The sequence below is a fragment of the Pseudogymnoascus verrucosus genome (genome assembly GCF_001662655.1).
Source record: "Pseudogymnoascus verrucosus strain UAMH 10579 unplaced genomic scaffold scaffold_80, whole genome shotgun sequence".
Lineage (NCBI taxonomy): Eukaryota > Fungi > Ascomycota > Leotiomycetes > Thelebolales > Thelebolaceae > Pseudogymnoascus > Pseudogymnoascus verrucosus.
The window spans coordinates 18,720-39,671 of NW_017263731.1; the positions used below are offsets into that span (position 1 = coordinate 18,720).

The 20,952-nt window shown below is 49.2% G+C and overlaps 8 protein-coding genes across 8 annotated transcripts; 4 read left to right on the forward strand and 4 right to left on the reverse strand.

Annotated features, from left to right (window-relative positions):
* The first annotated feature begins 420 nt into the window (after positions 1-420).
* On the forward strand, positions 421-3,227 carry HXT1 (hexose transporter hxt1). Its single transcript, XM_018279755.2, has one exon. The coding sequence runs from the start codon at positions 1,072-1,074 to the stop codon at positions 2,908-2,910; it is 1,839 nt and encodes a 612-aa protein (XP_018125345.1). The 5' UTR covers positions 421-1,071; the 3' UTR covers positions 2,911-3,227.
* Positions 3,228-4,251: 1,024 nt separating this feature from the next.
* Positions 4,252-6,110, forward strand: VE01_10357 (uncharacterized protein). The gene is made up of 3 exons (XM_018279756.2): positions 4,252-4,985; positions 5,037-5,171; positions 5,220-6,110. Exons 1-3 carry the CDS (start codon positions 4,509-4,511, stop codon positions 5,952-5,954), a joined length of 1,347 nt encoding a protein of 448 aa, XP_018125346.2. The 5' UTR covers positions 4,252-4,508; the 3' UTR covers positions 5,955-6,110.
* VE01_10358 (uncharacterized protein) lies at positions 5,919-8,169 on the reverse strand. Its single transcript, XM_018279757.2, has 6 exons — positions 7,601-8,169; positions 7,436-7,540; positions 6,932-7,388; positions 6,703-6,876; positions 6,339-6,649; positions 5,919-6,291 (listed from the first exon to the last, which is right to left on the reverse strand). Exons 1-6 carry the CDS (start codon positions 7,901-7,903, stop codon positions 6,031-6,033), a joined length of 1,611 nt encoding a protein of 536 aa, XP_018125341.1. The 5' UTR covers positions 7,904-8,169; the 3' UTR covers positions 5,919-6,030.
* Positions 8,170-8,338: 169 nt separating this feature from the next.
* Positions 8,339-11,134, reverse strand: VE01_10359 (uncharacterized protein). The gene is made up of 5 exons (XM_059464148.1): positions 11,006-11,134; positions 10,357-10,941; positions 10,152-10,310; positions 9,500-10,054; positions 8,339-9,450 (listed from the first exon to the last, which is right to left on the reverse strand). Exons 2-5 carry the CDS (start codon positions 10,924-10,926, stop codon positions 8,428-8,430), a joined length of 2,307 nt encoding a protein of 768 aa, XP_059319240.1. The 5' UTR covers positions 10,927-10,941; positions 11,006-11,134; the 3' UTR covers positions 8,339-8,427.
* A 95-nt stretch (positions 11,135-11,229) lies between these two features.
* Positions 11,230-12,938, forward strand: VE01_10360 (uncharacterized protein). Its single transcript, XM_018279759.2, has 2 exons — positions 11,230-11,492; positions 11,593-12,938. Exon 2 carries the CDS (start codon positions 11,652-11,654, stop codon positions 12,921-12,923), a length of 1,272 nt encoding a protein of 423 aa, XP_018125323.1. The 5' UTR covers positions 11,230-11,492; positions 11,593-11,651; the 3' UTR covers positions 12,924-12,938.
* Positions 12,923-14,175, reverse strand: VE01_10361 (uncharacterized protein). The gene is made up of 3 exons (XM_018279760.2): positions 13,522-14,175; positions 13,277-13,465; positions 12,923-13,220 (listed from the first exon to the last, which is right to left on the reverse strand). The coding sequence occupies exons 1-3, from the start codon at positions 13,694-13,696 to the stop codon at positions 13,123-13,125; spliced, it is 462 nt and encodes a 153-aa protein (XP_018125322.1). The 5' UTR covers positions 13,697-14,175; the 3' UTR covers positions 12,923-13,122.
* A 134-nt stretch (positions 14,176-14,309) lies between these two features.
* VE01_10362 (uncharacterized protein) lies at positions 14,310-18,538 on the forward strand. The gene is made up of 2 exons (XM_018279761.2): positions 14,310-15,440; positions 15,539-18,538. Exons 1-2 carry the CDS (start codon positions 15,159-15,161, stop codon positions 18,356-18,358), a joined length of 3,102 nt encoding a protein of 1,033 aa, XP_018125325.1. The 5' UTR covers positions 14,310-15,158; the 3' UTR covers positions 18,359-18,538.
* A 231-nt stretch (positions 18,539-18,769) lies between these two features.
* Positions 18,770-20,887, reverse strand: VE01_10363 (uncharacterized protein). Its single transcript, XM_018279762.2, has 8 exons — positions 20,609-20,887; positions 20,531-20,557; positions 20,427-20,470; positions 20,265-20,378; positions 20,123-20,205; positions 19,696-20,073; positions 19,296-19,645; positions 18,770-19,249 (listed from the first exon to the last, which is right to left on the reverse strand). Exons 1-8 carry the CDS (start codon positions 20,747-20,749, stop codon positions 18,821-18,823), a joined length of 1,566 nt encoding a protein of 521 aa, XP_018125324.1. The 5' UTR covers positions 20,750-20,887; the 3' UTR covers positions 18,770-18,820.
* Between the last annotated feature and the right edge of the window lie 65 nt (positions 20,888-20,952).

The window sequence follows — 20,952 nt, forward strand, 5'->3', positions numbered from 1 at the left end:
TCATATGTACGATAATTGGTGGTTTTTGTGAGCTCGTACGATGCGATTTCTGGATAAATGCACAAGTCTCACGTGATTCGGTGTTTATCTGAGTTCAACGAGAGATATGCCCGACGGACAAATATCATTGCCCTGCCAAGTTCTGAAACTGGATAATTGAGAATGTCTTAGGTAACTGACGGACAATTATTCTTTCTCCTGAGAGTCTCACGTTCTACAAGTTAAACACTTCCGTTTGCACATTTCCTCTGTGGCGTCCTCCAGTTTCGCTGCAAACAAACCCGAAGGTCCGTTATATCACGTGATACGCCGAGTCAAGTGCCGCCAATCCCGACCGGATTCGTCGGCGCAGGGTGGTGGGGTCGTGGCCACAATGCCGCCGAGACACACAGAGATTCTCCGTTGCCTATGGGTCTTCTATGGAGATATATGGGGTCTGCCGCCTATCCCCATCTCCTTCTCCAACTGTTTCTCCAACTCAACTCGCCGAATCTCCGAAAAGTCAAGTTCCTGAATATCTCCGCCTCCATCTCTCCATCATCTCCATCATCCCCATGAATCTCCAACTTCTCCTCACCTCACCCCATCTTCATCCCCCACGCGTCCCCAGGTCCAACCCCTCTGGTTTTGCCCCAACCGTCATGATGCTTTCAGCCTCTGCCGCTTCTGACGACCACTGACGTCGTATCTCCAAAGTACAGGTTATGGAAGTTTCCACAGCCGCAAATGCACCCCGTGCCACCCCGTCCCTTCCGCCACCGACACTTGACAAAACCAGGTTCGGCTGACTAAGTGGTGTGCCGACCCAATGGGTTGCCGCGTTGCGCATCCACGCCGAGCCGAGCGAGGTTTCTGGGTCTACCATGATGTCATACCCACCGAGTTCTCACTTTTTCTGATATCCCCCACTCGAATCCGCCCCATCCGACATCTGCATTTAAAAAGAAAATCTGACTCGTTCCACTCTCCCATGACTTCTTATAATCCCCCTTTAGACCTCACATTCTCCTTTCTAAACAATTTTTATTCAATTTTATAGCAACGAAACAAACTTGTCGAAACCCCACAATCATGGGACTCCTCGACAAAGTGAAAGGCCATAAGGCCTCGGGCAATGGGCTCGACACGTCCGGAAGGACGTCTTCGGATCCCGGTATCAAAGAGCAGGAAGGCGGAATCGCCGATATCAATTTCGATCAAAACACAGACGACACAGAGACCATCATGAACAACCCGAACCTCGACGATGGGAAGGTACCACGCGTAACCTTCAGGACAGCTATAATGGCTATCATCGCTGCCATGGGAGGTTTCATTTTCGGTTACGATACCGGACAAATCTCTGGATTCTTGGAGATGCAAGTCTTCTTGGAACGCTTTGGAGAGACGAACGCAGACGGGAAACTCTTTTTCTCAAATGTACGATCGGGTCTTATTGTCGCTCTTCTCAGTATCGGAACTGCCATTGGAGCCTTGCTTGCTGCACCGCTCGCGGATAGAATTGGCCGCCGAGGCTCAATTCCTTGGTGGTGTCTCATCTTCTGCGTCGGCGTTACCATCCAGATTGCTGTTGGCGATGGACAATGGGTTGGTGTCGCAATGGGAAGATGGGTCGCTGGTCTTGGTGTTGGATCCCTCTCCGTTCTTGTCCCACTATACATGTCGGAGTCGACCCCCAAGCAAGTTCGTGGAGCCGTTGTGTGTTCCTACCAACTGTTCATCACCATCGGTATCTTCACATCCAACTGTATAAATTACGGCACAGAATCGCGCACGGATACCGGCTCCTACAGAATTCCAATGGCCATTGGCTACCTCTGGGCACTCATCCTCTGCATCGGCATGCTCATGCTTCCCGAGTCGCCCCGTTATGATATCCGCAAAGGTTTCAACAAGCGCGCTTTCAACACGATGCAGAAGTTCTACGGCGTTCCCGTCAACCATCGCGCCATCGCTCTCGAGACTGCTGAGATTAACGCCAACATCCGCGCATCTCAAGGATCACACGCCTGGTACGAGGTCTTCACCGGTCCTCGTATGGGCTACCGTACTATGCTCGCCATGGCCCTGCAGATGTTCCAGCAACTGACCGGTGCCAACTACTTCTTCTACTACGGCACCACGATCTTCGCTGGTGTCGGACTTTCGAACTCTTTTGTCACGGCCATGATCCTTGGTGGCGTCAACGTTGGCGCTACCTTCTTCGGTCTCTACTTCGTTGAGCACTTCGGACGCCGCAAGTGTCTTATCACTGGTGGCTTGTGGATGTTCATGTGCTTCATGATTTTCGCCTCCATCGGACACTTCAAGTTCCAGCCTGCAATCGAGGGCAGCAACGACGCCAAGACCTACGGTACCGTCCTGATCGTCTTCGCGTGCCTGTTCATCTGCGGTTTCGCCTCGACCTGGGGACCCATGATCTGGGCCGTCAACTCCGAGATGTTCCCATACCGTTACCGTGCTAACGCCATGGCCCTCGCCACCGCCTCCAACTGGATCTGGAACTTCCTCCTCGGTTTCTTCTCTCCTTTCATCACCGGCGCCATCGACTTCAGCTACGGCTATGTGTTCGCCGGATGCAACTTGGTCGGTGTGGCCATCGTGTACTTCTTCCTCATCGAGTCGGCGACCCGCACTATCGAGGAGGTCGACACCATGTATCTCATCCACGTGCCGCCGCTCAAGTCGAGCAAGTGGACGAGCGAGATGATCGAGCGCGAGCTCGCCAGCAGTGATAACATGCACCTGGCGCACGGCGGGCGCAACGTCGAGAAGCGCAACCGCGATGAGGAGGCGAATGCTCAGCAGGTTGAGGGCAACGGTGTCCTGGGGGGCAAGCTTGCTGGCGACGATTCGCTGCCTCAACATCCTCTGCCGGCTAATGATCTGCCGGCGCATCTTCAACAATAGATGCGTTACGTGTCACGCGATATATGGGATTGTACAAAAAGAAATAATAGACATAAACTCTCCACGGAGACAGATGTTATATTACTACGATGTATCAATGCGACATACAATAGCGGCGCTGGTGCGACGGGCGACCACCTCTTGCACCAACGACCGCGCCACATGTACTCATGGTTTGTAGAATCATTGTTGTAACCTTTTACTGGGATCGGGCTGCATAGTTTTGTTTGATATCCTGGGCTGGAGTTTATTTGGGTACAGGACATTTTAGCTATTTTCTACATACTTTAGATATAGAATATTATTATTCACCATTATTCGCTGATTCTTACTTTGGTTGTGTGTCAGTTTAGCGCACCCTTGCGGGGCTGTGAAGGGTTCTGGGATTCTGGGGTTGATGATGCCATTGTGACGGAGATATCGGAAGATTGGCGTTTTGACTTCTTTGGTAACACGGTCGACCCGTGGTAACTGGAGGTGCTAGGAGAACCAAATTCATGTCAAGGGTGTAGTCAGGATACTGGTAAGATAGGAACAGGTTTGACTTCTGGGGTAGGGAGCCCGTTTAAGTTCGATTATTGACACCTCGTAATATAATGATCATAGATTCTTCCTGTCTACCACACATCGTCCGCCCCTCCCGACAGAACCCCTATTCGCCCCCAAACTCCATCTTTCCCTCCACCGCCCCTTCCGCCCCAAACGCCACCACAACAAGTCTTGCTCCCTCCGTCCTACTCACCTCCTGCGGGAGGGAAGAAGAGAAATGGCGGGCCTGAGGACGCGGTGGCATGGTGATGGGCAAGGTCCGCGTTAGAAGTTAGGTTGAGAGAAGGCGGCGTGGAGTAGATGTAAGAGATCGTGGTGGTAGGGCCTATGACTTGGCTTGACGGTGAGGTGATTGGTAGGAAGGACGATGTTTTGGCGTCGGAGGAGTTTGTTGTGATGTAAACGTTGGGGATAGGGGATTCAGTTGCCATCTTGGGCGGTTTTATTTGTTAGAATGGGATGTTGCTGATATGAAATAAAGCGAGCGGAAGGTCATTATTTATATTTCTTGAGTACCAAGCTAATCTTCGGTATTTTGGATGCAATTTATTCTTCATGTCCTCTCTAAACTGCCCTTCGTCGAGGTAATCTAGACTATCATGTCAATGGGCTATCTAAATCGTCTCATCTCCGTGTCTGATGCGGGCGTTGAGGTGGATTGGGTTTATGGACTCATGGTCCCGCTAGACCTATTCCAGGGTTATTTGCGCGAGAGATCTAGGCTGCGCACACCGACTACAGGGATTTATCAGCTTTAGGATCATGAGTAGTTGTTCCCAGAACATGGTATTATGTGCGAGCTTATTTAGTCATCGTAACGTTGTTATATAAAATCTTCACCTCCAGTTCCGGGCTTTCCGGTCTGTTTATTATTCCCGCCACTCTTCTTGATTTCAAATGCCCATACTGCGCCATGGGAGCACTGAGTAAGGGATGCGAATCCTGCAAACGAAAGAAGGTCAAATGTGACGAGACACGTCCACTGTGTAATCGGTGCCGTAAGGCAGGCATCGAGTGCCCTGGTTACAACCGACGGCTTAGATTTGTGGATGACTCCCCGCATCGAACGCTCCATAGCTACCGCTCATGTACAGTTTCACGAATTCGCAGAAGCAACAAGGAATTCTCACTTGGCATCTCCTTCGAGTCGAATTAGTCGCCCCCCGCGTCTTAATCCCGCCACTTTAGTTACAAACACGTTACCATTGACGGCATTTAAGGATGATATATTCATCTCCTATTTATATTCCAAATTATTCGACTCGAATGCTCTCGGTGATCGGTGTGGGTTGCCGGCAGACTGGGTTCTCGAGCTAGCCAATAACCCTCAGAAGTCACGCTATAAGTCATGGGATGCTTTGGCCGCTATTGTGTTTGGGCAAGCTCACCAGTGCAAAGATGTGATACTAACTTCAAAGGAGCTGTATCAGCAAGCATTGTCAGAGCTCAGATGTGTACTTTCAAATGCTAGCGATCGTTGCACGGATAGTACAGTAGCGTCTATGACAGCTCTTTGCAAGTATGATGTAAGCTGCATTGCCATTTACTGCGTTATGGAATAGTATTAACAAGCACAGAGACTACTGTCTGCGACGGGTGGATATTGGGTGCTACACGTAGATGGCCTTAAAGCCCTTTTAGAGTCGAGAGGCCCATGGCAGCAAAAGTCTTACGCGAGCAAGACCATCTTTCTAGAGCATCGAATTATGCTAGTAAGAGACGTCGCATTTTGATTGCTTAACCCAGCTAACGGCTTGCAGGTTACGGAAGCAATTATTACCAGCCGGAGCACATTTCTTCGTTGCCCACTTTGGAAAACGGTTCCGTGGGAAGACGACCCGGCATCGAAATCACCCATTGATTATCTGGTTGATATCGGGGCTGATATTACGGAATATATTGCTCAGGCAAAGATATTTAACAGCAAATGCAACCAGGGGGCTGAAAACACCAATCTTAAATTTCAGGTTGCTAGTTCTCTTGAAGAATTAAATACATGGTGGCACCACTGGGAAGCGGAGCAGACTGAGCCTGCCTCAGAACTAACATCACATCAGGATACCAACGAGTCAATTTTTCATACGCTTCTGGAGTATGACACGTTGTGGACAGCATTTACGGTTTGCTACTATGATGCAATTCGAATTTTGCTATTACAGTTGTGGTATATTCTCCGGCCATTCCCTGGCCCAAAAATCATTCTAGATGAGCCAAACCGAACAGCATTGCTCGGCATAACATCCAACAGCAAACGACTTGCTCGTGAGATTCTGCGGTCTCTAAAATATTGCTATCGAAAATCACAGCGCTTCATATACACTTCCAGCTTCTTGTTTATCCAAGACGTAGCATACGGGTGTTTTTACCAGGGCTCGAAAGAGGCTGCGTGGGCTGGGCGACACAGCTGGGCTGAGCTTGGGAGTTTTGATAATATCGAGGAGGCAAATATTTTGAGAAAACTGCTACCTCTGGGCAATCTAAAAGTTAGAAACTAGAAATCTATACAAATCACAAAGTACAGCACATGAACCCGCAACTACATTCTATCATGACCAGTTCCCCCTAATAATATCAAACCGCCTCCAAAGATATCTTGGAGAAGTCGGCGGGATCCAAGACAGGCTCCATCTTGCCAAAGGAGTAGACTCCGAACATAACGCCGGTAAAGGCACCTCCAATAGGCGGCGATCTGGTCAACAACTTGCTTTGCACTGATGCTAGCAATTTTGAGTCGTCTTTCCCTTCCTCATTGTAACTTAGCGTATATTGAAGGCCATCTCCTTGGATAGCCAAGGTTACTTGTCCTTCTGGGCCGAGAGGATACATAGATTCCTGTCACACGTTTAGCAATCGTCACTGCTGGCAAAGGGGCAACTTACGGTCAATACACCAATCTTGTCTGTTGGAGATCTTAACAGCAAGACTCTCTTTCCAGCATCCGGTCCTTCAGACGCAATGGTTACTCCGATGCTGGCATAAGAAAACAAACTATACCAAACAACAATACCAGCCTCGTACCCTGCCTTGCTCGGTTGGAAGTTGAGTACGGCCTGGAAACGCTGCTGGAAAGTAGTTTGTTTCCGGAGAAGCAGCGTTGGGGCTTCAGCGCTGGAGAGGGGATAGCAACTACCATATAGGCGGAGATGGCCAGGCCTTTCAGATAGAGACCACTCCTGCTTCAAGGGTGTGTCTTGAATTTGTCAGAAAAAGGTACTGAGTGGTCAAATAAGATGTGAAGCTTACGTTTTTGGTACCAGCCTAGTTCGAGAGTCGACTTTTCCAGGTCTGCGTTCCATACATTTGCGGGAGCAAGCTGTCCTGTGTGCCTCCCTTCCGTCGCAATTGTGATATTCTTACCACCATTGAATATAGGCCAGTCATTCTCCCAGATGACCTTCACCAAAAATGTCTCTCTTCCTATGACGCACGGTTTTAGCAGATATCCGGAATCCACGGTTGCTCACCCACATACCTAATGGAGAGTCCAGCCATTCCTTTTCACACAACCGTGGCCTAACACCAAGGAACACAGCCCACCAATCCCCTTTGGCATCCTCAAACACATCTGCGTGCCCGGTACTCTGCACCTCCTCTTCGGTCCCGTTATACCACAGCGGGTTCACTGGCCCAAGCTCCCACGGACCTAGAGGCCCAACCTCACTCCTCAACACCCACTCTTGATGGCCAGCCTCGGTTCCTCCTTCTGCTGTGAACAGGTAATAATACTTGCCACGCTTGATGATGTGCGACCCCTCGGCAATACCGTGCGGACTAGCTCTGATCACCTTCGGTGCCGTCAAGGTCCGCCCTGTGATGAGATCTATTTCAGAGACGTGGATAGCAAAGTCCTTTAGTTTGCTGCCCACGGGCCTGTTGGCAATGCGAACAGTGGTAGAGAGGTACACCTTATCATCGTCATCCCAGAACAACTTCAAAAATTAGCCTGAGATGCGGAAATGTGGGGACAAAAACATACATCTTGATCAAAGCCTGGGTTATCGAAATACACGGGATCGGACCAGGAGTTGTCATCCCAGATATTATCAGTGAACACGTAGAATCCTCTCGGGAAGATTCGCTCCTAAACCATGGTCTCGTCAGTAGCCGCAACGTGTTTTCGAATATATGAAGAGGGACGCACATCATCCTTTGGCCGATACCGGTCCCATTTGCAGGTCGTAAGGTAAACTCTCCCTTTGTGGTATCTAATAGTCGGCGCCCAGATTCCTCCAGACGGCTCAACAGTCCTCAAATTGAGTTGACTGCTCCTGGTCAGACCATGGCCAATCAATTTCCAATTCAATAAGTCTTTGCTGTGATAGATTGGCAATCCGGGAAAGTATTCAAAGGTGGAGGTGACCAGGAAATAGTCCTCCCCAATCCGAATGACCGAAGGGTCCGGGTTGAAGCCGGATATGACAGGGTTATTAAAAGTTGCCGCCATTGTGCAGTCTTCCTCAGCTATTACTCGGCTTGTAGAGTTAATAACGTCCACTCTAAAGTTGCGAATGAAACAACCCTCTGTATGACTTTTGGTATCAGGTGCAAGACAGTATTATCATTTCCTGTTATAATATACCCCAAGCCCTTTATCTAAGCTGTCAAAATAACGTATCATGTGTAAGTCCACTTCTAGAGGCGGTTTAATAATTCTCCGTTAGTTGGAGAAAGACGAAAGGCCACCCGAAAGTGACGATTGTGAACCCGCTGTGACCTTGGGAAGTGGCGGGACACTGCGGGGCGACGCGGGGTTGCCAAGTGAAGGTATTTTGTATTTAGCCTGAAGTGTTAGTGTCGCTGAGATTCACAACTTTACCACAACGACATCGTTCAAAACGGAAGATATGGTCGTTTAGGTCTCATTTTTTGTTCTTTTTCACCCGAAGACTTCCGCTATGTGGTATACATGTCGGTTCATATTATAATTATACATCTACAGCCAACCAATCGCCGTATATACTCCCAACTTTAATGCCACAGTACGCCATCGTCGCAGGCAAACTTGAGCCACGACCCTTGAATATCTTGATCCCCGAAATTCTGCATAGTAAAGTCCATCCCAAAACCAAGAGGGTCCTCAAAAATGTCAAGAGCATTATGAGAACCGGCTTCTACAGGCAGTGAAGCATTTGTCTCTGCCATTCTTGCGCTCATCAGGTTATAACAGAGCAGGGAGCTTTTCTTCGCAGCATCTAGGACCACTGGTTCTGGATCAACGCCCTTCTCTGTGGAATCCAGGAGAGACAGAGTAATAACAATGAGCAGGCGTACCATGACGTTGTTTTCTTCCAAGGTAACACGATCCACAGAGAGGTCCAATAAATCCAGTAAGCATTGCTTCAGAGAATCTCTGTTATCCTTTGTTTGCTGTACCATTGCCGGGCCGTCTTCCTTAAGTTGTGTATGTAGTTCATGGAATATTATCGTGCTTGTATATGTAATGATGCTTTTAAAGCCGCCGCCCACAATCTTGAGCTGTGCGTAATCGTCCCGAAACATATTATCCACCGATTGATTTGCCAGAAGAGGTTCTGATGAGGGGTACTTGAGTATGGTCACGGCTGATTCAAGGCATATTTTCCTAGAATAGTAGAAGCGTGGATCTTTCATTCCTTTGGCGGCGAAAGGGCGATGGAGAAGTAGCAAGGCGAGGCGTAAGGGAAGATCGACCATGTTGATGTTAAGCTGTGTGACTCTGTCTTGTGATTGTAGCGACTGATTGACTCTTAAGATAAATGTTCTGTTATCTCTCAATGCTTTCATCAGCTCAGCTCCAACTCGAAGAACATCATCGTATAAAGGCTTATTGCCAATACTATTTGAACATCGAATGAATTCTAGTCGGGGCCCAATGGATTGAAGAAGCATAATCTGCAACGACGTTTGTGTAAGTGTACTGTTTGGTTTGGGGGTTACGGGGTTATTTGTGGCCTCGCTAATATCGACATCGTCAATATTAGCTGGTGGTGCAGTATCCCACTCCTGCTCAGTCTGCCAGATGTTAGCGACTATTATGTATGTGCAAGCTTCTTAAACTTACAATCAAGAAAGGCATCCCCGAACCAATTGAAGACTGAATATTCAGCTCGATTATCGTTGCCCACAATCTTCTGCGCATTTCCCCCTGTAGTATTCCTATCTTTGGCAAACTTGCCGGGTCACGATGGAAACCCATTTGCATCGCCGTTCGTAGGAGCGTACCAGCCGCTATCCAGACGACATCGCCTGATATCGAGCAATATTGGCGTGCTATAATCAATAGACATTGAATTTGGATTGTTGACATGTGAAGTTTCGCCTTCTCAAAAGGAGTAGATTGCCAGGATTGTGCGGCAAAGATCCATTTCTTTGATTCAACTCGGTAATGTGTAGAGTCAGGACCCTGATAAAAGCACCCGCCTATTGACATGACAAGCAAAAGCTTGACGATAAATACGGGATTTGATACGTCGGGCTGATCCCAATACTGCCGGTATTCCTTCATAAATGATGGAATGTGAAGGATTCGGTATATGGATTCAGAGGTTCTGAAGTATGCATTTACCAACTGATCCGCAACTCCCTTTACGGGAACAGCATCTCTGAAGCATGGATTCTAAATAGGAGTGGTAAGTTAACATACATTATACCCTAGGTGTTGTATGAGTGGCGTTGGAGGCAGTCAAGAGTGAAAGGAGGAGGTTGCAACTTACTGCGAGCCATTGAGAATACGGAATTGCCTTCATACTTTTGGCGAGGGCCTTGCATTTTTCCATACTCTCCGTAATATCATCGACTTGCTCCGAGGAAGCATCGGAACAGCCCGAGGGATGTCTGGTAGACTTGGCAAATAGATAAGCTATGTCGTCAAACTGCGAAGGTCAGCTTAACTTCTAGACTTGGCAAATGATAACATACAGCTCCGTGCGAATACATCCAGTGAGTGCCTCCCAAAAATCGCGTCTTCGATATGATGCCACCTAGCCTTTTGGGAGCTGCATTTGGAACTGGAGGTGGTGGGTTAGTAGTTCCCTCTGACTTGGCAATAGCCAACTGTGCTTCAAGGTTACGGATGCGATCGAGCAGGTCTTTGTTACGGAGTGCTTCCTCCTGGTGGGATTCACCCGGCTCCACAACCGGCGAGCCATATGAGCTGGGGCGGGTGGTAGTAGAGAGATGGGTAGAGGTGGGTGACACGCCAACTAAAGATGCATGCGTGCTTGAGCTACTCGGGATACTCCGTGCTCGATTTGGAAGCCCCGTTGACGATTGTCTGGGGAAGGAAGCCGGCGGGAAGGCGCCGCGTGTGCGACGAGACACAGCTGGAAGGATGGCGCTATAGGTACAAGAAGCAATTTTTGACTGCACACATTGGCCACAAGGCTGATTACGGTCGCATTTGACCTTCCGCCGTCGGCATGGCTCACATGAAAGAGCTGGCCTTCTTCGCTTTTTCACAGATGACGCGGGACTGAGAGGTGCGGACATGGCGGGGATAAGGTCCTGGATTTGTGTTAGATGCAACCTCGAAATTTCTCGATAAACGGTGGAATCCAGCAGCACTTACGGATGTAGCGGTCTTACACTAAGGGTACTCTTCAGGAAGGAGTGCTTTTGCCGCAAATTGTGTGACAAATGTGAATTTCCCGATGATGAGGGATTGTCGGTGTTTAAAGGCAGTCCCTTCGGTCTTTTGGGGTTGTTTGGATGGCTAAGTCCGAGACAGGAAGATAATAAGCCGTGCGTTTATCTCCGTCCCCTGTGTTCTCAAACATCCTCGAAAAGTTTTAGCTATTCTACCCAACCAATATGTGGTGCTTTAAGAATTTAAGATTTGTATTGAATCTCCAACCATCTTTGTAGCGACTAGATTTACCTTGAGGCAGATGGATGACTTGAACGAGCTTACGACGCGGTATACCCGTTTTCGGTTCGGGGATAACGGCAAATTACACAACATGGCAGTGATCAATAATATAAGCAGTGAAAGGTTCCTCCAGTACTACTGTTCCACAAGCTCCAGTCAAAAGCAAACTGTTTCATTATATTGGGAGGTTCGGGCCTGCCCTTGTGTTAAAAGACCTGTCGTTCGGGCGTTCCTGCCGTCTGTTTAAGTCAAAACATACTAATGTTATAAAATTCTATTTACTTTAGTCTACATCGTCTACTATCGTTTCAATTACCACCCAAACGCCCATAATATCAAGCAAAACATGGCACCTATGAAAATCCTCGTCAGCGGTGGAGGCATTGCCGGCAATGCAGTAGCCTTTTGGCTGTCAAAGCTCGGTCACGAAGTCACCGTTGTCGAACGGTTCTCAAGCCTACGAATCACAGGACTCCAGATCGACCTCCGCCTCCACGGGATTGAGGTCTTGAAACGCATGGGTCTCGATGAGGCTTTCCGTGCCAACGCCGCTCCAGAGCAGGGCATTCAGGTAGTCGACAAGTCGGGCAGACGGCGCGGCTACTTCCCAGCGAATACGTCTGGCAAAGGAACTCAGAATTTCACTAGCGAGTATGAGATTATGAGAGGGGATCTTTGTCGTATTATGCACGATGTTACCAAGGATCGAGTCGAGTATATCTTCGGAACGTCGATCGAAAGCTTCGAGGAGACGGATGGCGCCGTTGAGGTTAGGTTTGCGGACGGCAAGACGGGAAGGTATGATCTCTTGATTGGTGCCGATGGCCAGGGATCGCGAACACGCAGGATGATGCTCGGACCCGGTGCCGCGGATCCGTTCGTCCCCATTGGCGATGGGGAATACATCGCATACTTCACTATCCCTCGGCCGATGCGTGAAGGGGAGGGGTACATGGCCACTTTCTACCTCGCTACCAGAAATAGATGGGTGTTGACTCGACGGAGCAATTCGAAGGAGATACAGGTCTACCTGGCCTGCAAGCTTGATGCAGGGAAACTCAGAACTGCTTATCAGGAAGGTGTCGAAGAGGAGAAGGCGGCCTTGGCAGAGGTTTTCAAAGGCGCTGGGTGGCAGCTGGATGAGATCTTGGAGTCTCTCAAAGACACCGACAACTTCTATGGCGATGAACTAGGTATTGTCAAGATGGAGTCTTGGTCGCGCGGCCGTGTAACTCTTCTTGGAGATGCCGGGTTTTGCCCGTCAGTAAATACGGGAATGGGCACTACCAGTGCCATGGTGGGTGCTTATATCTTGGCTGGCGAGATTGGGAGACACTGTGGTGGAGATGCCAGTAAAGGAGGTGATACCAAAGATGGTATTGCGGCCGCGCTCAAGGCCTACGAGCAAAAGTTTCGCCCATTCATGAACCACGTACAAAAAGGAGTGGAGGAAAAGTCGAGCTTGGACTCATTCACGTCAACATCGTTTGGAATTGCCGTCATCAATTGTCTCGTGGGGATAGCCTCTTTATTCAAGGTGAATATTGGGAAGTGGAGCCTGAAGGAGACTCTCGAGGGATGGGAACTCCCGGAGTATGAAGAGTTGGCACGGGATTAGGTCATTAATGTAAATAGATTATAAGATACCATTGTATATAAAGACCATACTCTACTCACTTTGCTCCGCAATAGACTGAAAGGAAGGTGATCAACCCTTACGGGACCTTGAAAAGATTCACAACATGGAAACATCTACATCAAACCTAACCCCAGACCCCAGAACGCCTCCTCGATGCTTCCACTTCGACGCTTCCACTTTAGGCGGAGGGGTTGATCCAAGGCCTGCAAAGAGTAGCAGCACAGTACCCATTGCAGCAGGGGCCAATAAACTGGTTGTTACTATCGTAGCACTTGCCTATTCATGGTTAGCTTGTCATTGCCAACACCGCCGGCACATAAAAGGCAACATACCATAAGTCCCGACGCAAGTTCCGTAACAGCTCACGCCAGTGATAGGTTGGGGCGGGCCAATGATAACCTGCTGCACACCGGTGGCGCTCATGCCGCCAACGAGGGTCTGCTGGCCAGCAGTGTGGAAGGTGCAGTCACTCAGGGCGAGGTAGTCTGGTGCGTCGATGATGGAGACCGCGAAGTCGTGATCTGAAAGGTATGTTAGAGAGAATGGGATGAGTGAAGAAGCCACAGGGGAGGCGCACTGGTCGGGTGAATGGTCCCGTCAGCAGGGAAGGCCATCTCATAAGAGGCCGGGCCGCCATGGAAGGTGAGGTGCACAGTTTGAACTGTGTCGCGCTTGTCGAGCTGCTCCGCGGCAGGAAGAGCAAGGGCAGTGCCGCTCAGGATGAGGGCGATAGTTGGAAGTGTGAATCTCATGTTTGACTATTTAGGTAGATGTGAAAGCGATGGAAAGCAAAGCTGAGCTTGAAGGTGTCATATCGAGGGATATACATCATGATTTTATAGCCGCGGAAAGGGCTGAGAGTTCGTAAAAGGCTGACAGCTCCCTGCATTCAGCCTCTGGGGAAAAAGGCAACCACGGGTATCACAGAACTGGAAAGGCGGTATGAAATACGAGCTTGACTCTATGAATAACCTGCCAACAGCGCCACCGTATTTGACTGTCAAATCGGAAAGCACTGTTCTTGGGCGATCACGTTCCTCTATGCTGGTTGACCTACCAGAGAATCTTGGAAAACGTCCGTTCGGGCGTGTTCGTTCAGACATTCGTTGTCACGACGTTGAATACGAGCCCTATGGAGATCTTATACCGCGTAGGATTCGCGGGGAGAGATGCGACTCGTCATCTGATCACGGGCATTGGGCTGTGAGGGCTGAGAACCCAAGTAGTGGCGTAGGCGGTGACATAAACAGGACTGGTCTGTACAGTAAGCAGATAGGCATTACGGCTCGGGAGAATTGTTTGCCCGACGCACTTTCAACGACCACCGTCCATCCCGTCCCTTCGTTGGTTGGCAAATCCATTTCATTTCAATGAACGCATCCCACAAATCCAAATGTCAGAGCTGAACCTCAGGGCTAAATTTGATGCTGAATTGATCCCTGGGGGCTAATGTCAGCGAGCCTTGACAGTGCAAATGACTCGTATACGTATATGTTGTTTTAATCTGGCTGAAGACCAATCCCAGGTAGAACGGCAGGAGCTACATTCCCTTCCCTTGAGGAGCCTGATCTGATGCGTGACACATTGCAGGTAGGAGATGACTTTATACACGCCAGTGTGTCTGTCCAGACTCATATCTCTATCTCAGAATATGAGGCGCATACTATTACGCTGTTTACTATTCTCCTCTTCTTCCCCAGATTTATTGTTTGTCCGCGCGTCCCTTAAGTCTACAACTTTGGTCGGGGTCCAAATATGACATCTATGTCTGAGTTCGGCACCAGCCGAGGTAAAGTAGCTCCAATGACGGCACACATAGCTTTCCCAACAGAAAGTGGCGTGAGGAAAAGAGAAAACATTTCGCCTTCTACTCTACCAGTCGCGAGGCTATTCGCGTCTTGTTTCTTTCATTGTTGCCGGGGAGCAGTGTCTTTCGTGAAGGTTGGATCCAGACCGAGGGACAACACGTTTGGATCGCTCGAACACAAAAAGAGACGCTGTGTGGACCGCATATGACATTCCGCCTTGGTGATGGCATCTGAGGTTACCAAAGGGCTTAAGGGGAGTACTTGTAACAATAGGAAGTCTATACGCGTGAGCGTATCTATATACGCACTCCAATACGCCCACCATTAGTCGTATAACATGCGGATGCGTTGTTGAAGCATCCATTAGTTATTCGAGAAATTCGCCTCTCCAGTCTCTGTCGACAGCATGCCTGGTTCTGATCGGCGCGAAGCCGTGCAAGTCGCGACGACCGTCACGATCGTCATTGCCTTTGTGTTCGTGGCACTACGGATGATAAGCCGGATATTTATCACGAGGCGTACAACCTTGGATGACTACGTGATGATACTCGCCTGGATAATTGCATTTGGAGGTTCTTTTACTATTCTACTTGCGGCACGAAAGGGGTTTGGCTTGATGGATGCAGAACTCAAACCAGAGTGGATAACGACTTTGAAGAAATGCGGGTATATCTACAGTATTATTTATGTGTGTATATTCCTACTTATAATAGCATGGACCTCTAGCAGTGCAGAGCAGGAATGGAGTGGAATATGAGGGAAAGGGATCGAACTAACAATTATCAGAACCCAGCACTTATGGCTACCAAGACGAGCATCCTAATATTCTACCTACGCCTTTCGAGGACGAATAAGCTGTTCCGGATTGGAACGTACGCAACAATGGGAGTGGTAAATGTGGTAGGCCTAATATTGACATTTATCAATGTTTTCCAGTGCCACCCACTCGACAAGATCTTCTCGGACTCTTTTGTTGATCCGACACAGAAGTGTATACCGTTAGTCACACTTTTTCTCGCCTCGTCGCCGGCTAATATCTTCACTGATCTTGCGATATTGGTACTTCCAATACCTGTTCTCACCGGTATGCATCTACCTATGAGACAGAAAACAATACTAGTCTTAACGTTCGGACTCGGAATATTTGTCACCATTGTCGACGTGATCCGAATCTATTACCTCCAGCAAGCCCTAGGACCTACAACTGCTAATTCCAGCTCACCACAAGGAACGCCCGGACTTGGTGCAAGTCCCAACTTTGTATTCAATGTATCGTACGGTCTAATGTGGTCGATTGTGGAGGTGAATGTCGGCATTATATGTGGTTGCATCCCGCTACTGAAGCCATTGGTATCCAAGACAATGCCGAAGCTCATTAACCCTCCTGGGTTTCATGGTAGCCAGACATCGTCTCAAGTCTCAGCGACCCTGACAAGACCGGCGGAAATGCCCACGGATCGGGCCCCTGCCAGGCAGAACAACATAGAAGGGTTCACGCCCTTAAACTTTAGAATGCCGGGGACCCCTTTGCCGGAAATGTCGATGACGCCAGGTCCGAGTCTCGGGACGCCTATTCTACAGAATTCACATCGAACATCAGTATCATCCACCGGCGGAGTGGGCGAGGCGCCCTCGCAGTTGGCCTCACGACGAGTCTCGCTTTCGCCAGTCCATGAAGGCGGGTCGTCCATGCAGCAAACATCTCAAGAGCCTTCATTGCAGCCCTCACAAGATCCACTTGATTCACCCGTCCTAGAGAGCAGTACCCCCATAGAGCAAACCGAGTCTTCAACTTCACCTTCAACCGAGCATGAGAACTTTTCTCCCAGGCGAAGGTACCCGCAACAGACAGCTCTTTCACAACAGAATGATGCCGACCACCAAGTACAGAACGATGCACAGCCAGCACAAGAAGGAATGTTCTCGCCAGAACAACAACAACATCAAGAAATGGACATGCTCAACTTTCTCACCTCGCCTGGGATGCCTCCAAGAACTGAATCCGGGCCTGACCGACCGAACCAAATCCATTTTGGTTTTGTTAAAATCCGTCAGCCAAGATCTATGCTGCGCACTTCTGCAAAAGACTCGTGGAAATACTGTGCTTGGGTCTCAGTTTCTTTCTTCCTATTAGGATTTTCTTACGGGCTACTCAACACACTCAACGTCCAAATATCTCTGATCGCACGTTATACGCGAGCACTGACCGTATCTCTGCACACAATGTATTTTGCCGGATATTTCTTCGGCCCCTTAACGGTTGGGTTGTACTGCCTGAGAAGGGGTGGGTTTAAGGTGACATTCATGGTCGGTCTTTGCATCCTTGGAACTGGGACTCTCGTTTTCTGGCCTTCCTCCATCCTTCTTACATATCCGGGCTTTATCATTTCCAATTTTATCATTGGATTTGGCTTGTCTGTTTTCGAGACCACCGCGAATGCCTTTGTCCTCCTCTGCGGCCCGCCACGCTACGGCGAGTCTCGCCTTCTAGCAGTTCAATTCGTTCAGAGTATCGGTGCAATTGTCAGCCAGCTCCTGGTTGAGAAGGCTTTTTTTCCCTCTAATGAAGTTCACAATAACGTCCTTAGTATACGGTGGACATATCTTACTATTTCCTTCATCACAGTCATCATCGCCCTTGTTTTTCACTACACGCCACTACCAGAGGCGAGCGATGAGGACCTCCAAGACTCTCTCCAGCCCCAGCTTTTACCACTTAATCGCGTTATTAACGACGATCCTAGTAATCGCATTTTTGGCTTTCGAGTTGTCTATATAAGCCTCGCCTTCGCCTGCTTCACCATGTTCTGCTATATGTTCTCCCAGGAGAGTTTCAATGTTTGGTTCAACAATTCACTCCTCTCCTCCACCAACGTAATAGACGGTACCCACCGGCGCCAGTTACTATCCCCGAATTTTGTTCTCTATGGGCATTGTGCATTCTCAGGGTCGTTGCTATTGGCCTCGGCATTGTGTCTCTACGTGCGGCCGCGCATCATCCTACTCGGAGCCCTCTTAGGCAGTGCAACATTTAGGTTGGCGTTCATTCTGATTCCAGCTGAGCTGGAGAAGAAAAACAGTTCGAAGATTGCGGGACTGGCCGTAGCAGAATATTTCTGTGAGGCCCCCATATATGCAATTATTGTGGGGCTGGCGCTGAGGGGCCTCGGCGCGAAAACAAAGCTCGGTAGTGCGTTGGTTATTACTATGAACATAGGAGGGGCGGCGGGACCATGGGTCGTTCTTGGGGTTATTAAGGGGATGGGGAATACTCGGAGGCCATTTGTTGTTGGGGTTGCTTTCTTGTTCTTCGTATCACTTTATCCACTGTATCTGTCTGTGGTGCCGAAGGCTAGGGCGATTGTAGATTGGCCTGATGACGGCGAAGCTGGAAGCGAGAGGAGGGTGAGCCAGTCTGACTCGATGGCGGCCGTGGAGGCTGCGAATGCGGGAGTGTATAGTAGTAGGCATCATGGGATGCATTGGCCTGCTCTTGTGGAGAAAGAGTTTGCGCATATTAGGAGAGCGAGTTCCACGAGCGGGAAGGCCGTGAGCAAATGGGCTGGCAGTGTCAGGGACTGGACGAGGAGAGTCAGCGGGTTGTAGAAGGAGGCTGTCCCACGAGAGTTTGCGTGATGTTACTATATGTAAAATGGGGGATTGGAGTTGGGGGGTACAATATTCGCATATATGGTGCAGCTTTGGCGTTTTCTAAATGGTATATGGCACATGTAAAATAATTGGAATCGGGGAAATACTGTATATATAGAAAAGGCTATTAAGAAGCTAAAGTGTATATTAACTAATAATCATATCAATAAAAAATATTCCATAACATACAGAGTCTAATTCTTGCCGTCTTTCTGCGCCAACACGACCATCCCCTACTAAAACATTGCTCACGGTGTCTACGCACAGCTAGCATTATGACACTCAAGCCAAAGGCCATTACTTATATTACACTCGCTCAGGAGCGAGAATATTTAATATCTATCTACAGTATATATAGGTTCTCAACGCCTTGATATCTATTCCCACGTCCAGACATAGCTTACACACACAACCGGCTTACTCCCTAACCTCCTTAATCGGCCCCAAATACGTCGTCTTGCCATAAGCATACCAGGCCACCGCACTGAAAATAAACGTTCCCCCGTACACAACACTCGTATAATTCATATTCACAGCCGTCACTGGAACAAACGCGGGAAAGAACATCCAAATCGACACAAACAACGCGTACACCAGAGAGAATATGTTAAGGGGCATACCCCATCTCCCGAGGTGCCACGGGCCAAAGGGGATTTCATCCCCTGAGAGCCGACGTACCACGAGAAGTGCAATTGGGACGATGTAGGTGGAGTACAAGGCCACGGTTGCAAGGCCGGTGATGGCATAGAAGGCGGCCGTGGAGGCGATATTGATTAAGCCAAGGACGAGTAGGGTGGCGGCGGTGAGGATAATAGATCGGATGGGGATGTGGCGCGTGCTGTGAACCTGGGACGTGTTAGTTTCAGCGAAGCGCAGGAAAATTGATACTTACGTGCGCAAAGTAGGTCGAGTAAGGCAATCCGTTGTCTCGGCAGAATGCCCAAGTCATACGCGAGGCGGCGGAGAGAAGACCCCAGGTGGATGTTACGGCCGAAAAGACAATGCCACACACCATCAGGGTTGCGGCCAACTTCGAACTCGTCGCGAAGTAGAATATTTCGATAATTGGGAATCCCGTGGGGGTCGAGAGGGCGGCGTTGATATCCCCCATGCTGAATAAGAGCGCAATTAGGAAGCCGAAACCGAGAGAGCCATTGAGCACTATACTTGTGATCATGGCGCGCGGAACGACGGTTGTTGCGTTTTCAATTTCCTCGCTCATGTGCCACGCACCGTCAAAACCTGACTCGGATATGAGACATTGTAACATTAACACAGGAATTTCGACTTACCAGTAAATGGAAAGGCGCTTGTGAGAAGGCCAACACACCAAGACACGCCATCGCTACTCCAACCTCCTTTGTTCTCAAAATCCGTGAAGACCCACTCAGCTGAATGTTGCGGTGCAAGACACACCATCGGGATTAAAAGGAGAAACCAGAGCCCTATATGCATCAAGAGAATGATGCTTTCTAGGTGAGGTAGAATCTTGATGCCAAAGATGTTCACGACGACTGCTGAAGTGACAATCGCAGTATAGAGCAGAGTGCCATGCCATCGCTCGTATACATATGTGTCGTCGTTTAGGACTAGGAGACCTTGAATCAAAGTCCCGCCGAGGAAGGCTGGTGCCGCCGTAGCAGCTAGCCATGCAAGGACTGAGGCCCATCCTGCGGTGTGTTAGAATGTTGTACGGCACGACTTTCATGGATGTCTTACCAGTGTACCACCCCAACAATATGGAGTACTTGCGCGGTGCCAGCTGCGCAACCCAGTGATACTGCCCTCCAGACGTTGGACTCCTGTTGTGCAAAATTGATTAGAGACAATTGGCCAAACTTTTAAGACATGGCTGGCTTACATTGATGCCATCTCACCCAGCGACGCACAAGTCGCGAGCGTACCGAAGAAACAGAGAATGAAGCCATATACCAGCGACACGGGACCGCCATTGAGGAGTCCTCCTTGCAGTAAGCTGTGCTTGGATTAGCCTTTAGCTTGCAGTTGTATGAGGATTACCAACGCTGATAATGGTTCCCATGTAGCCATCAATGTGCTTGAGAACCCCTGGATGCGCGGTCAGCGCTGTGGCTATCGACTCTGGTATCACTCTGAGGCTGTTCGCACCACCATGGATATGAAGCCAAAGTTCCGCTACTGCTATTAGCTGTATGTCCCCACCAGTTCATAGCGCCGGAAGCTTACCTTCAGCGCCTGCTTCTTCCCCAAGTTTGCAAGAACCGCTCGGTCACGGCTGCCATAAGAGTACTCCTCGTCATCGTTCTTGACCTCGCCCGAGCCGTTCCTGCTGGGCCGGCGCCCTGTCATCTCGAATTCCATAGTCATGTTTGAAATATAGAGATGTCGATGTCTTTGAAATAGCAGATGGCCTCAAACACTAATATGCTTGAGGTGCCATGAGAAATGGGCTCCCTTTGGGGGATATTTGAAGATGAGAGTTGAGCGGGCAAAATCCGGCACGCGGGGAGCCGGCATTCGAGACAAAACATGATAGAACAGGCACCATACAGTGCATTGGCAGATGCAGG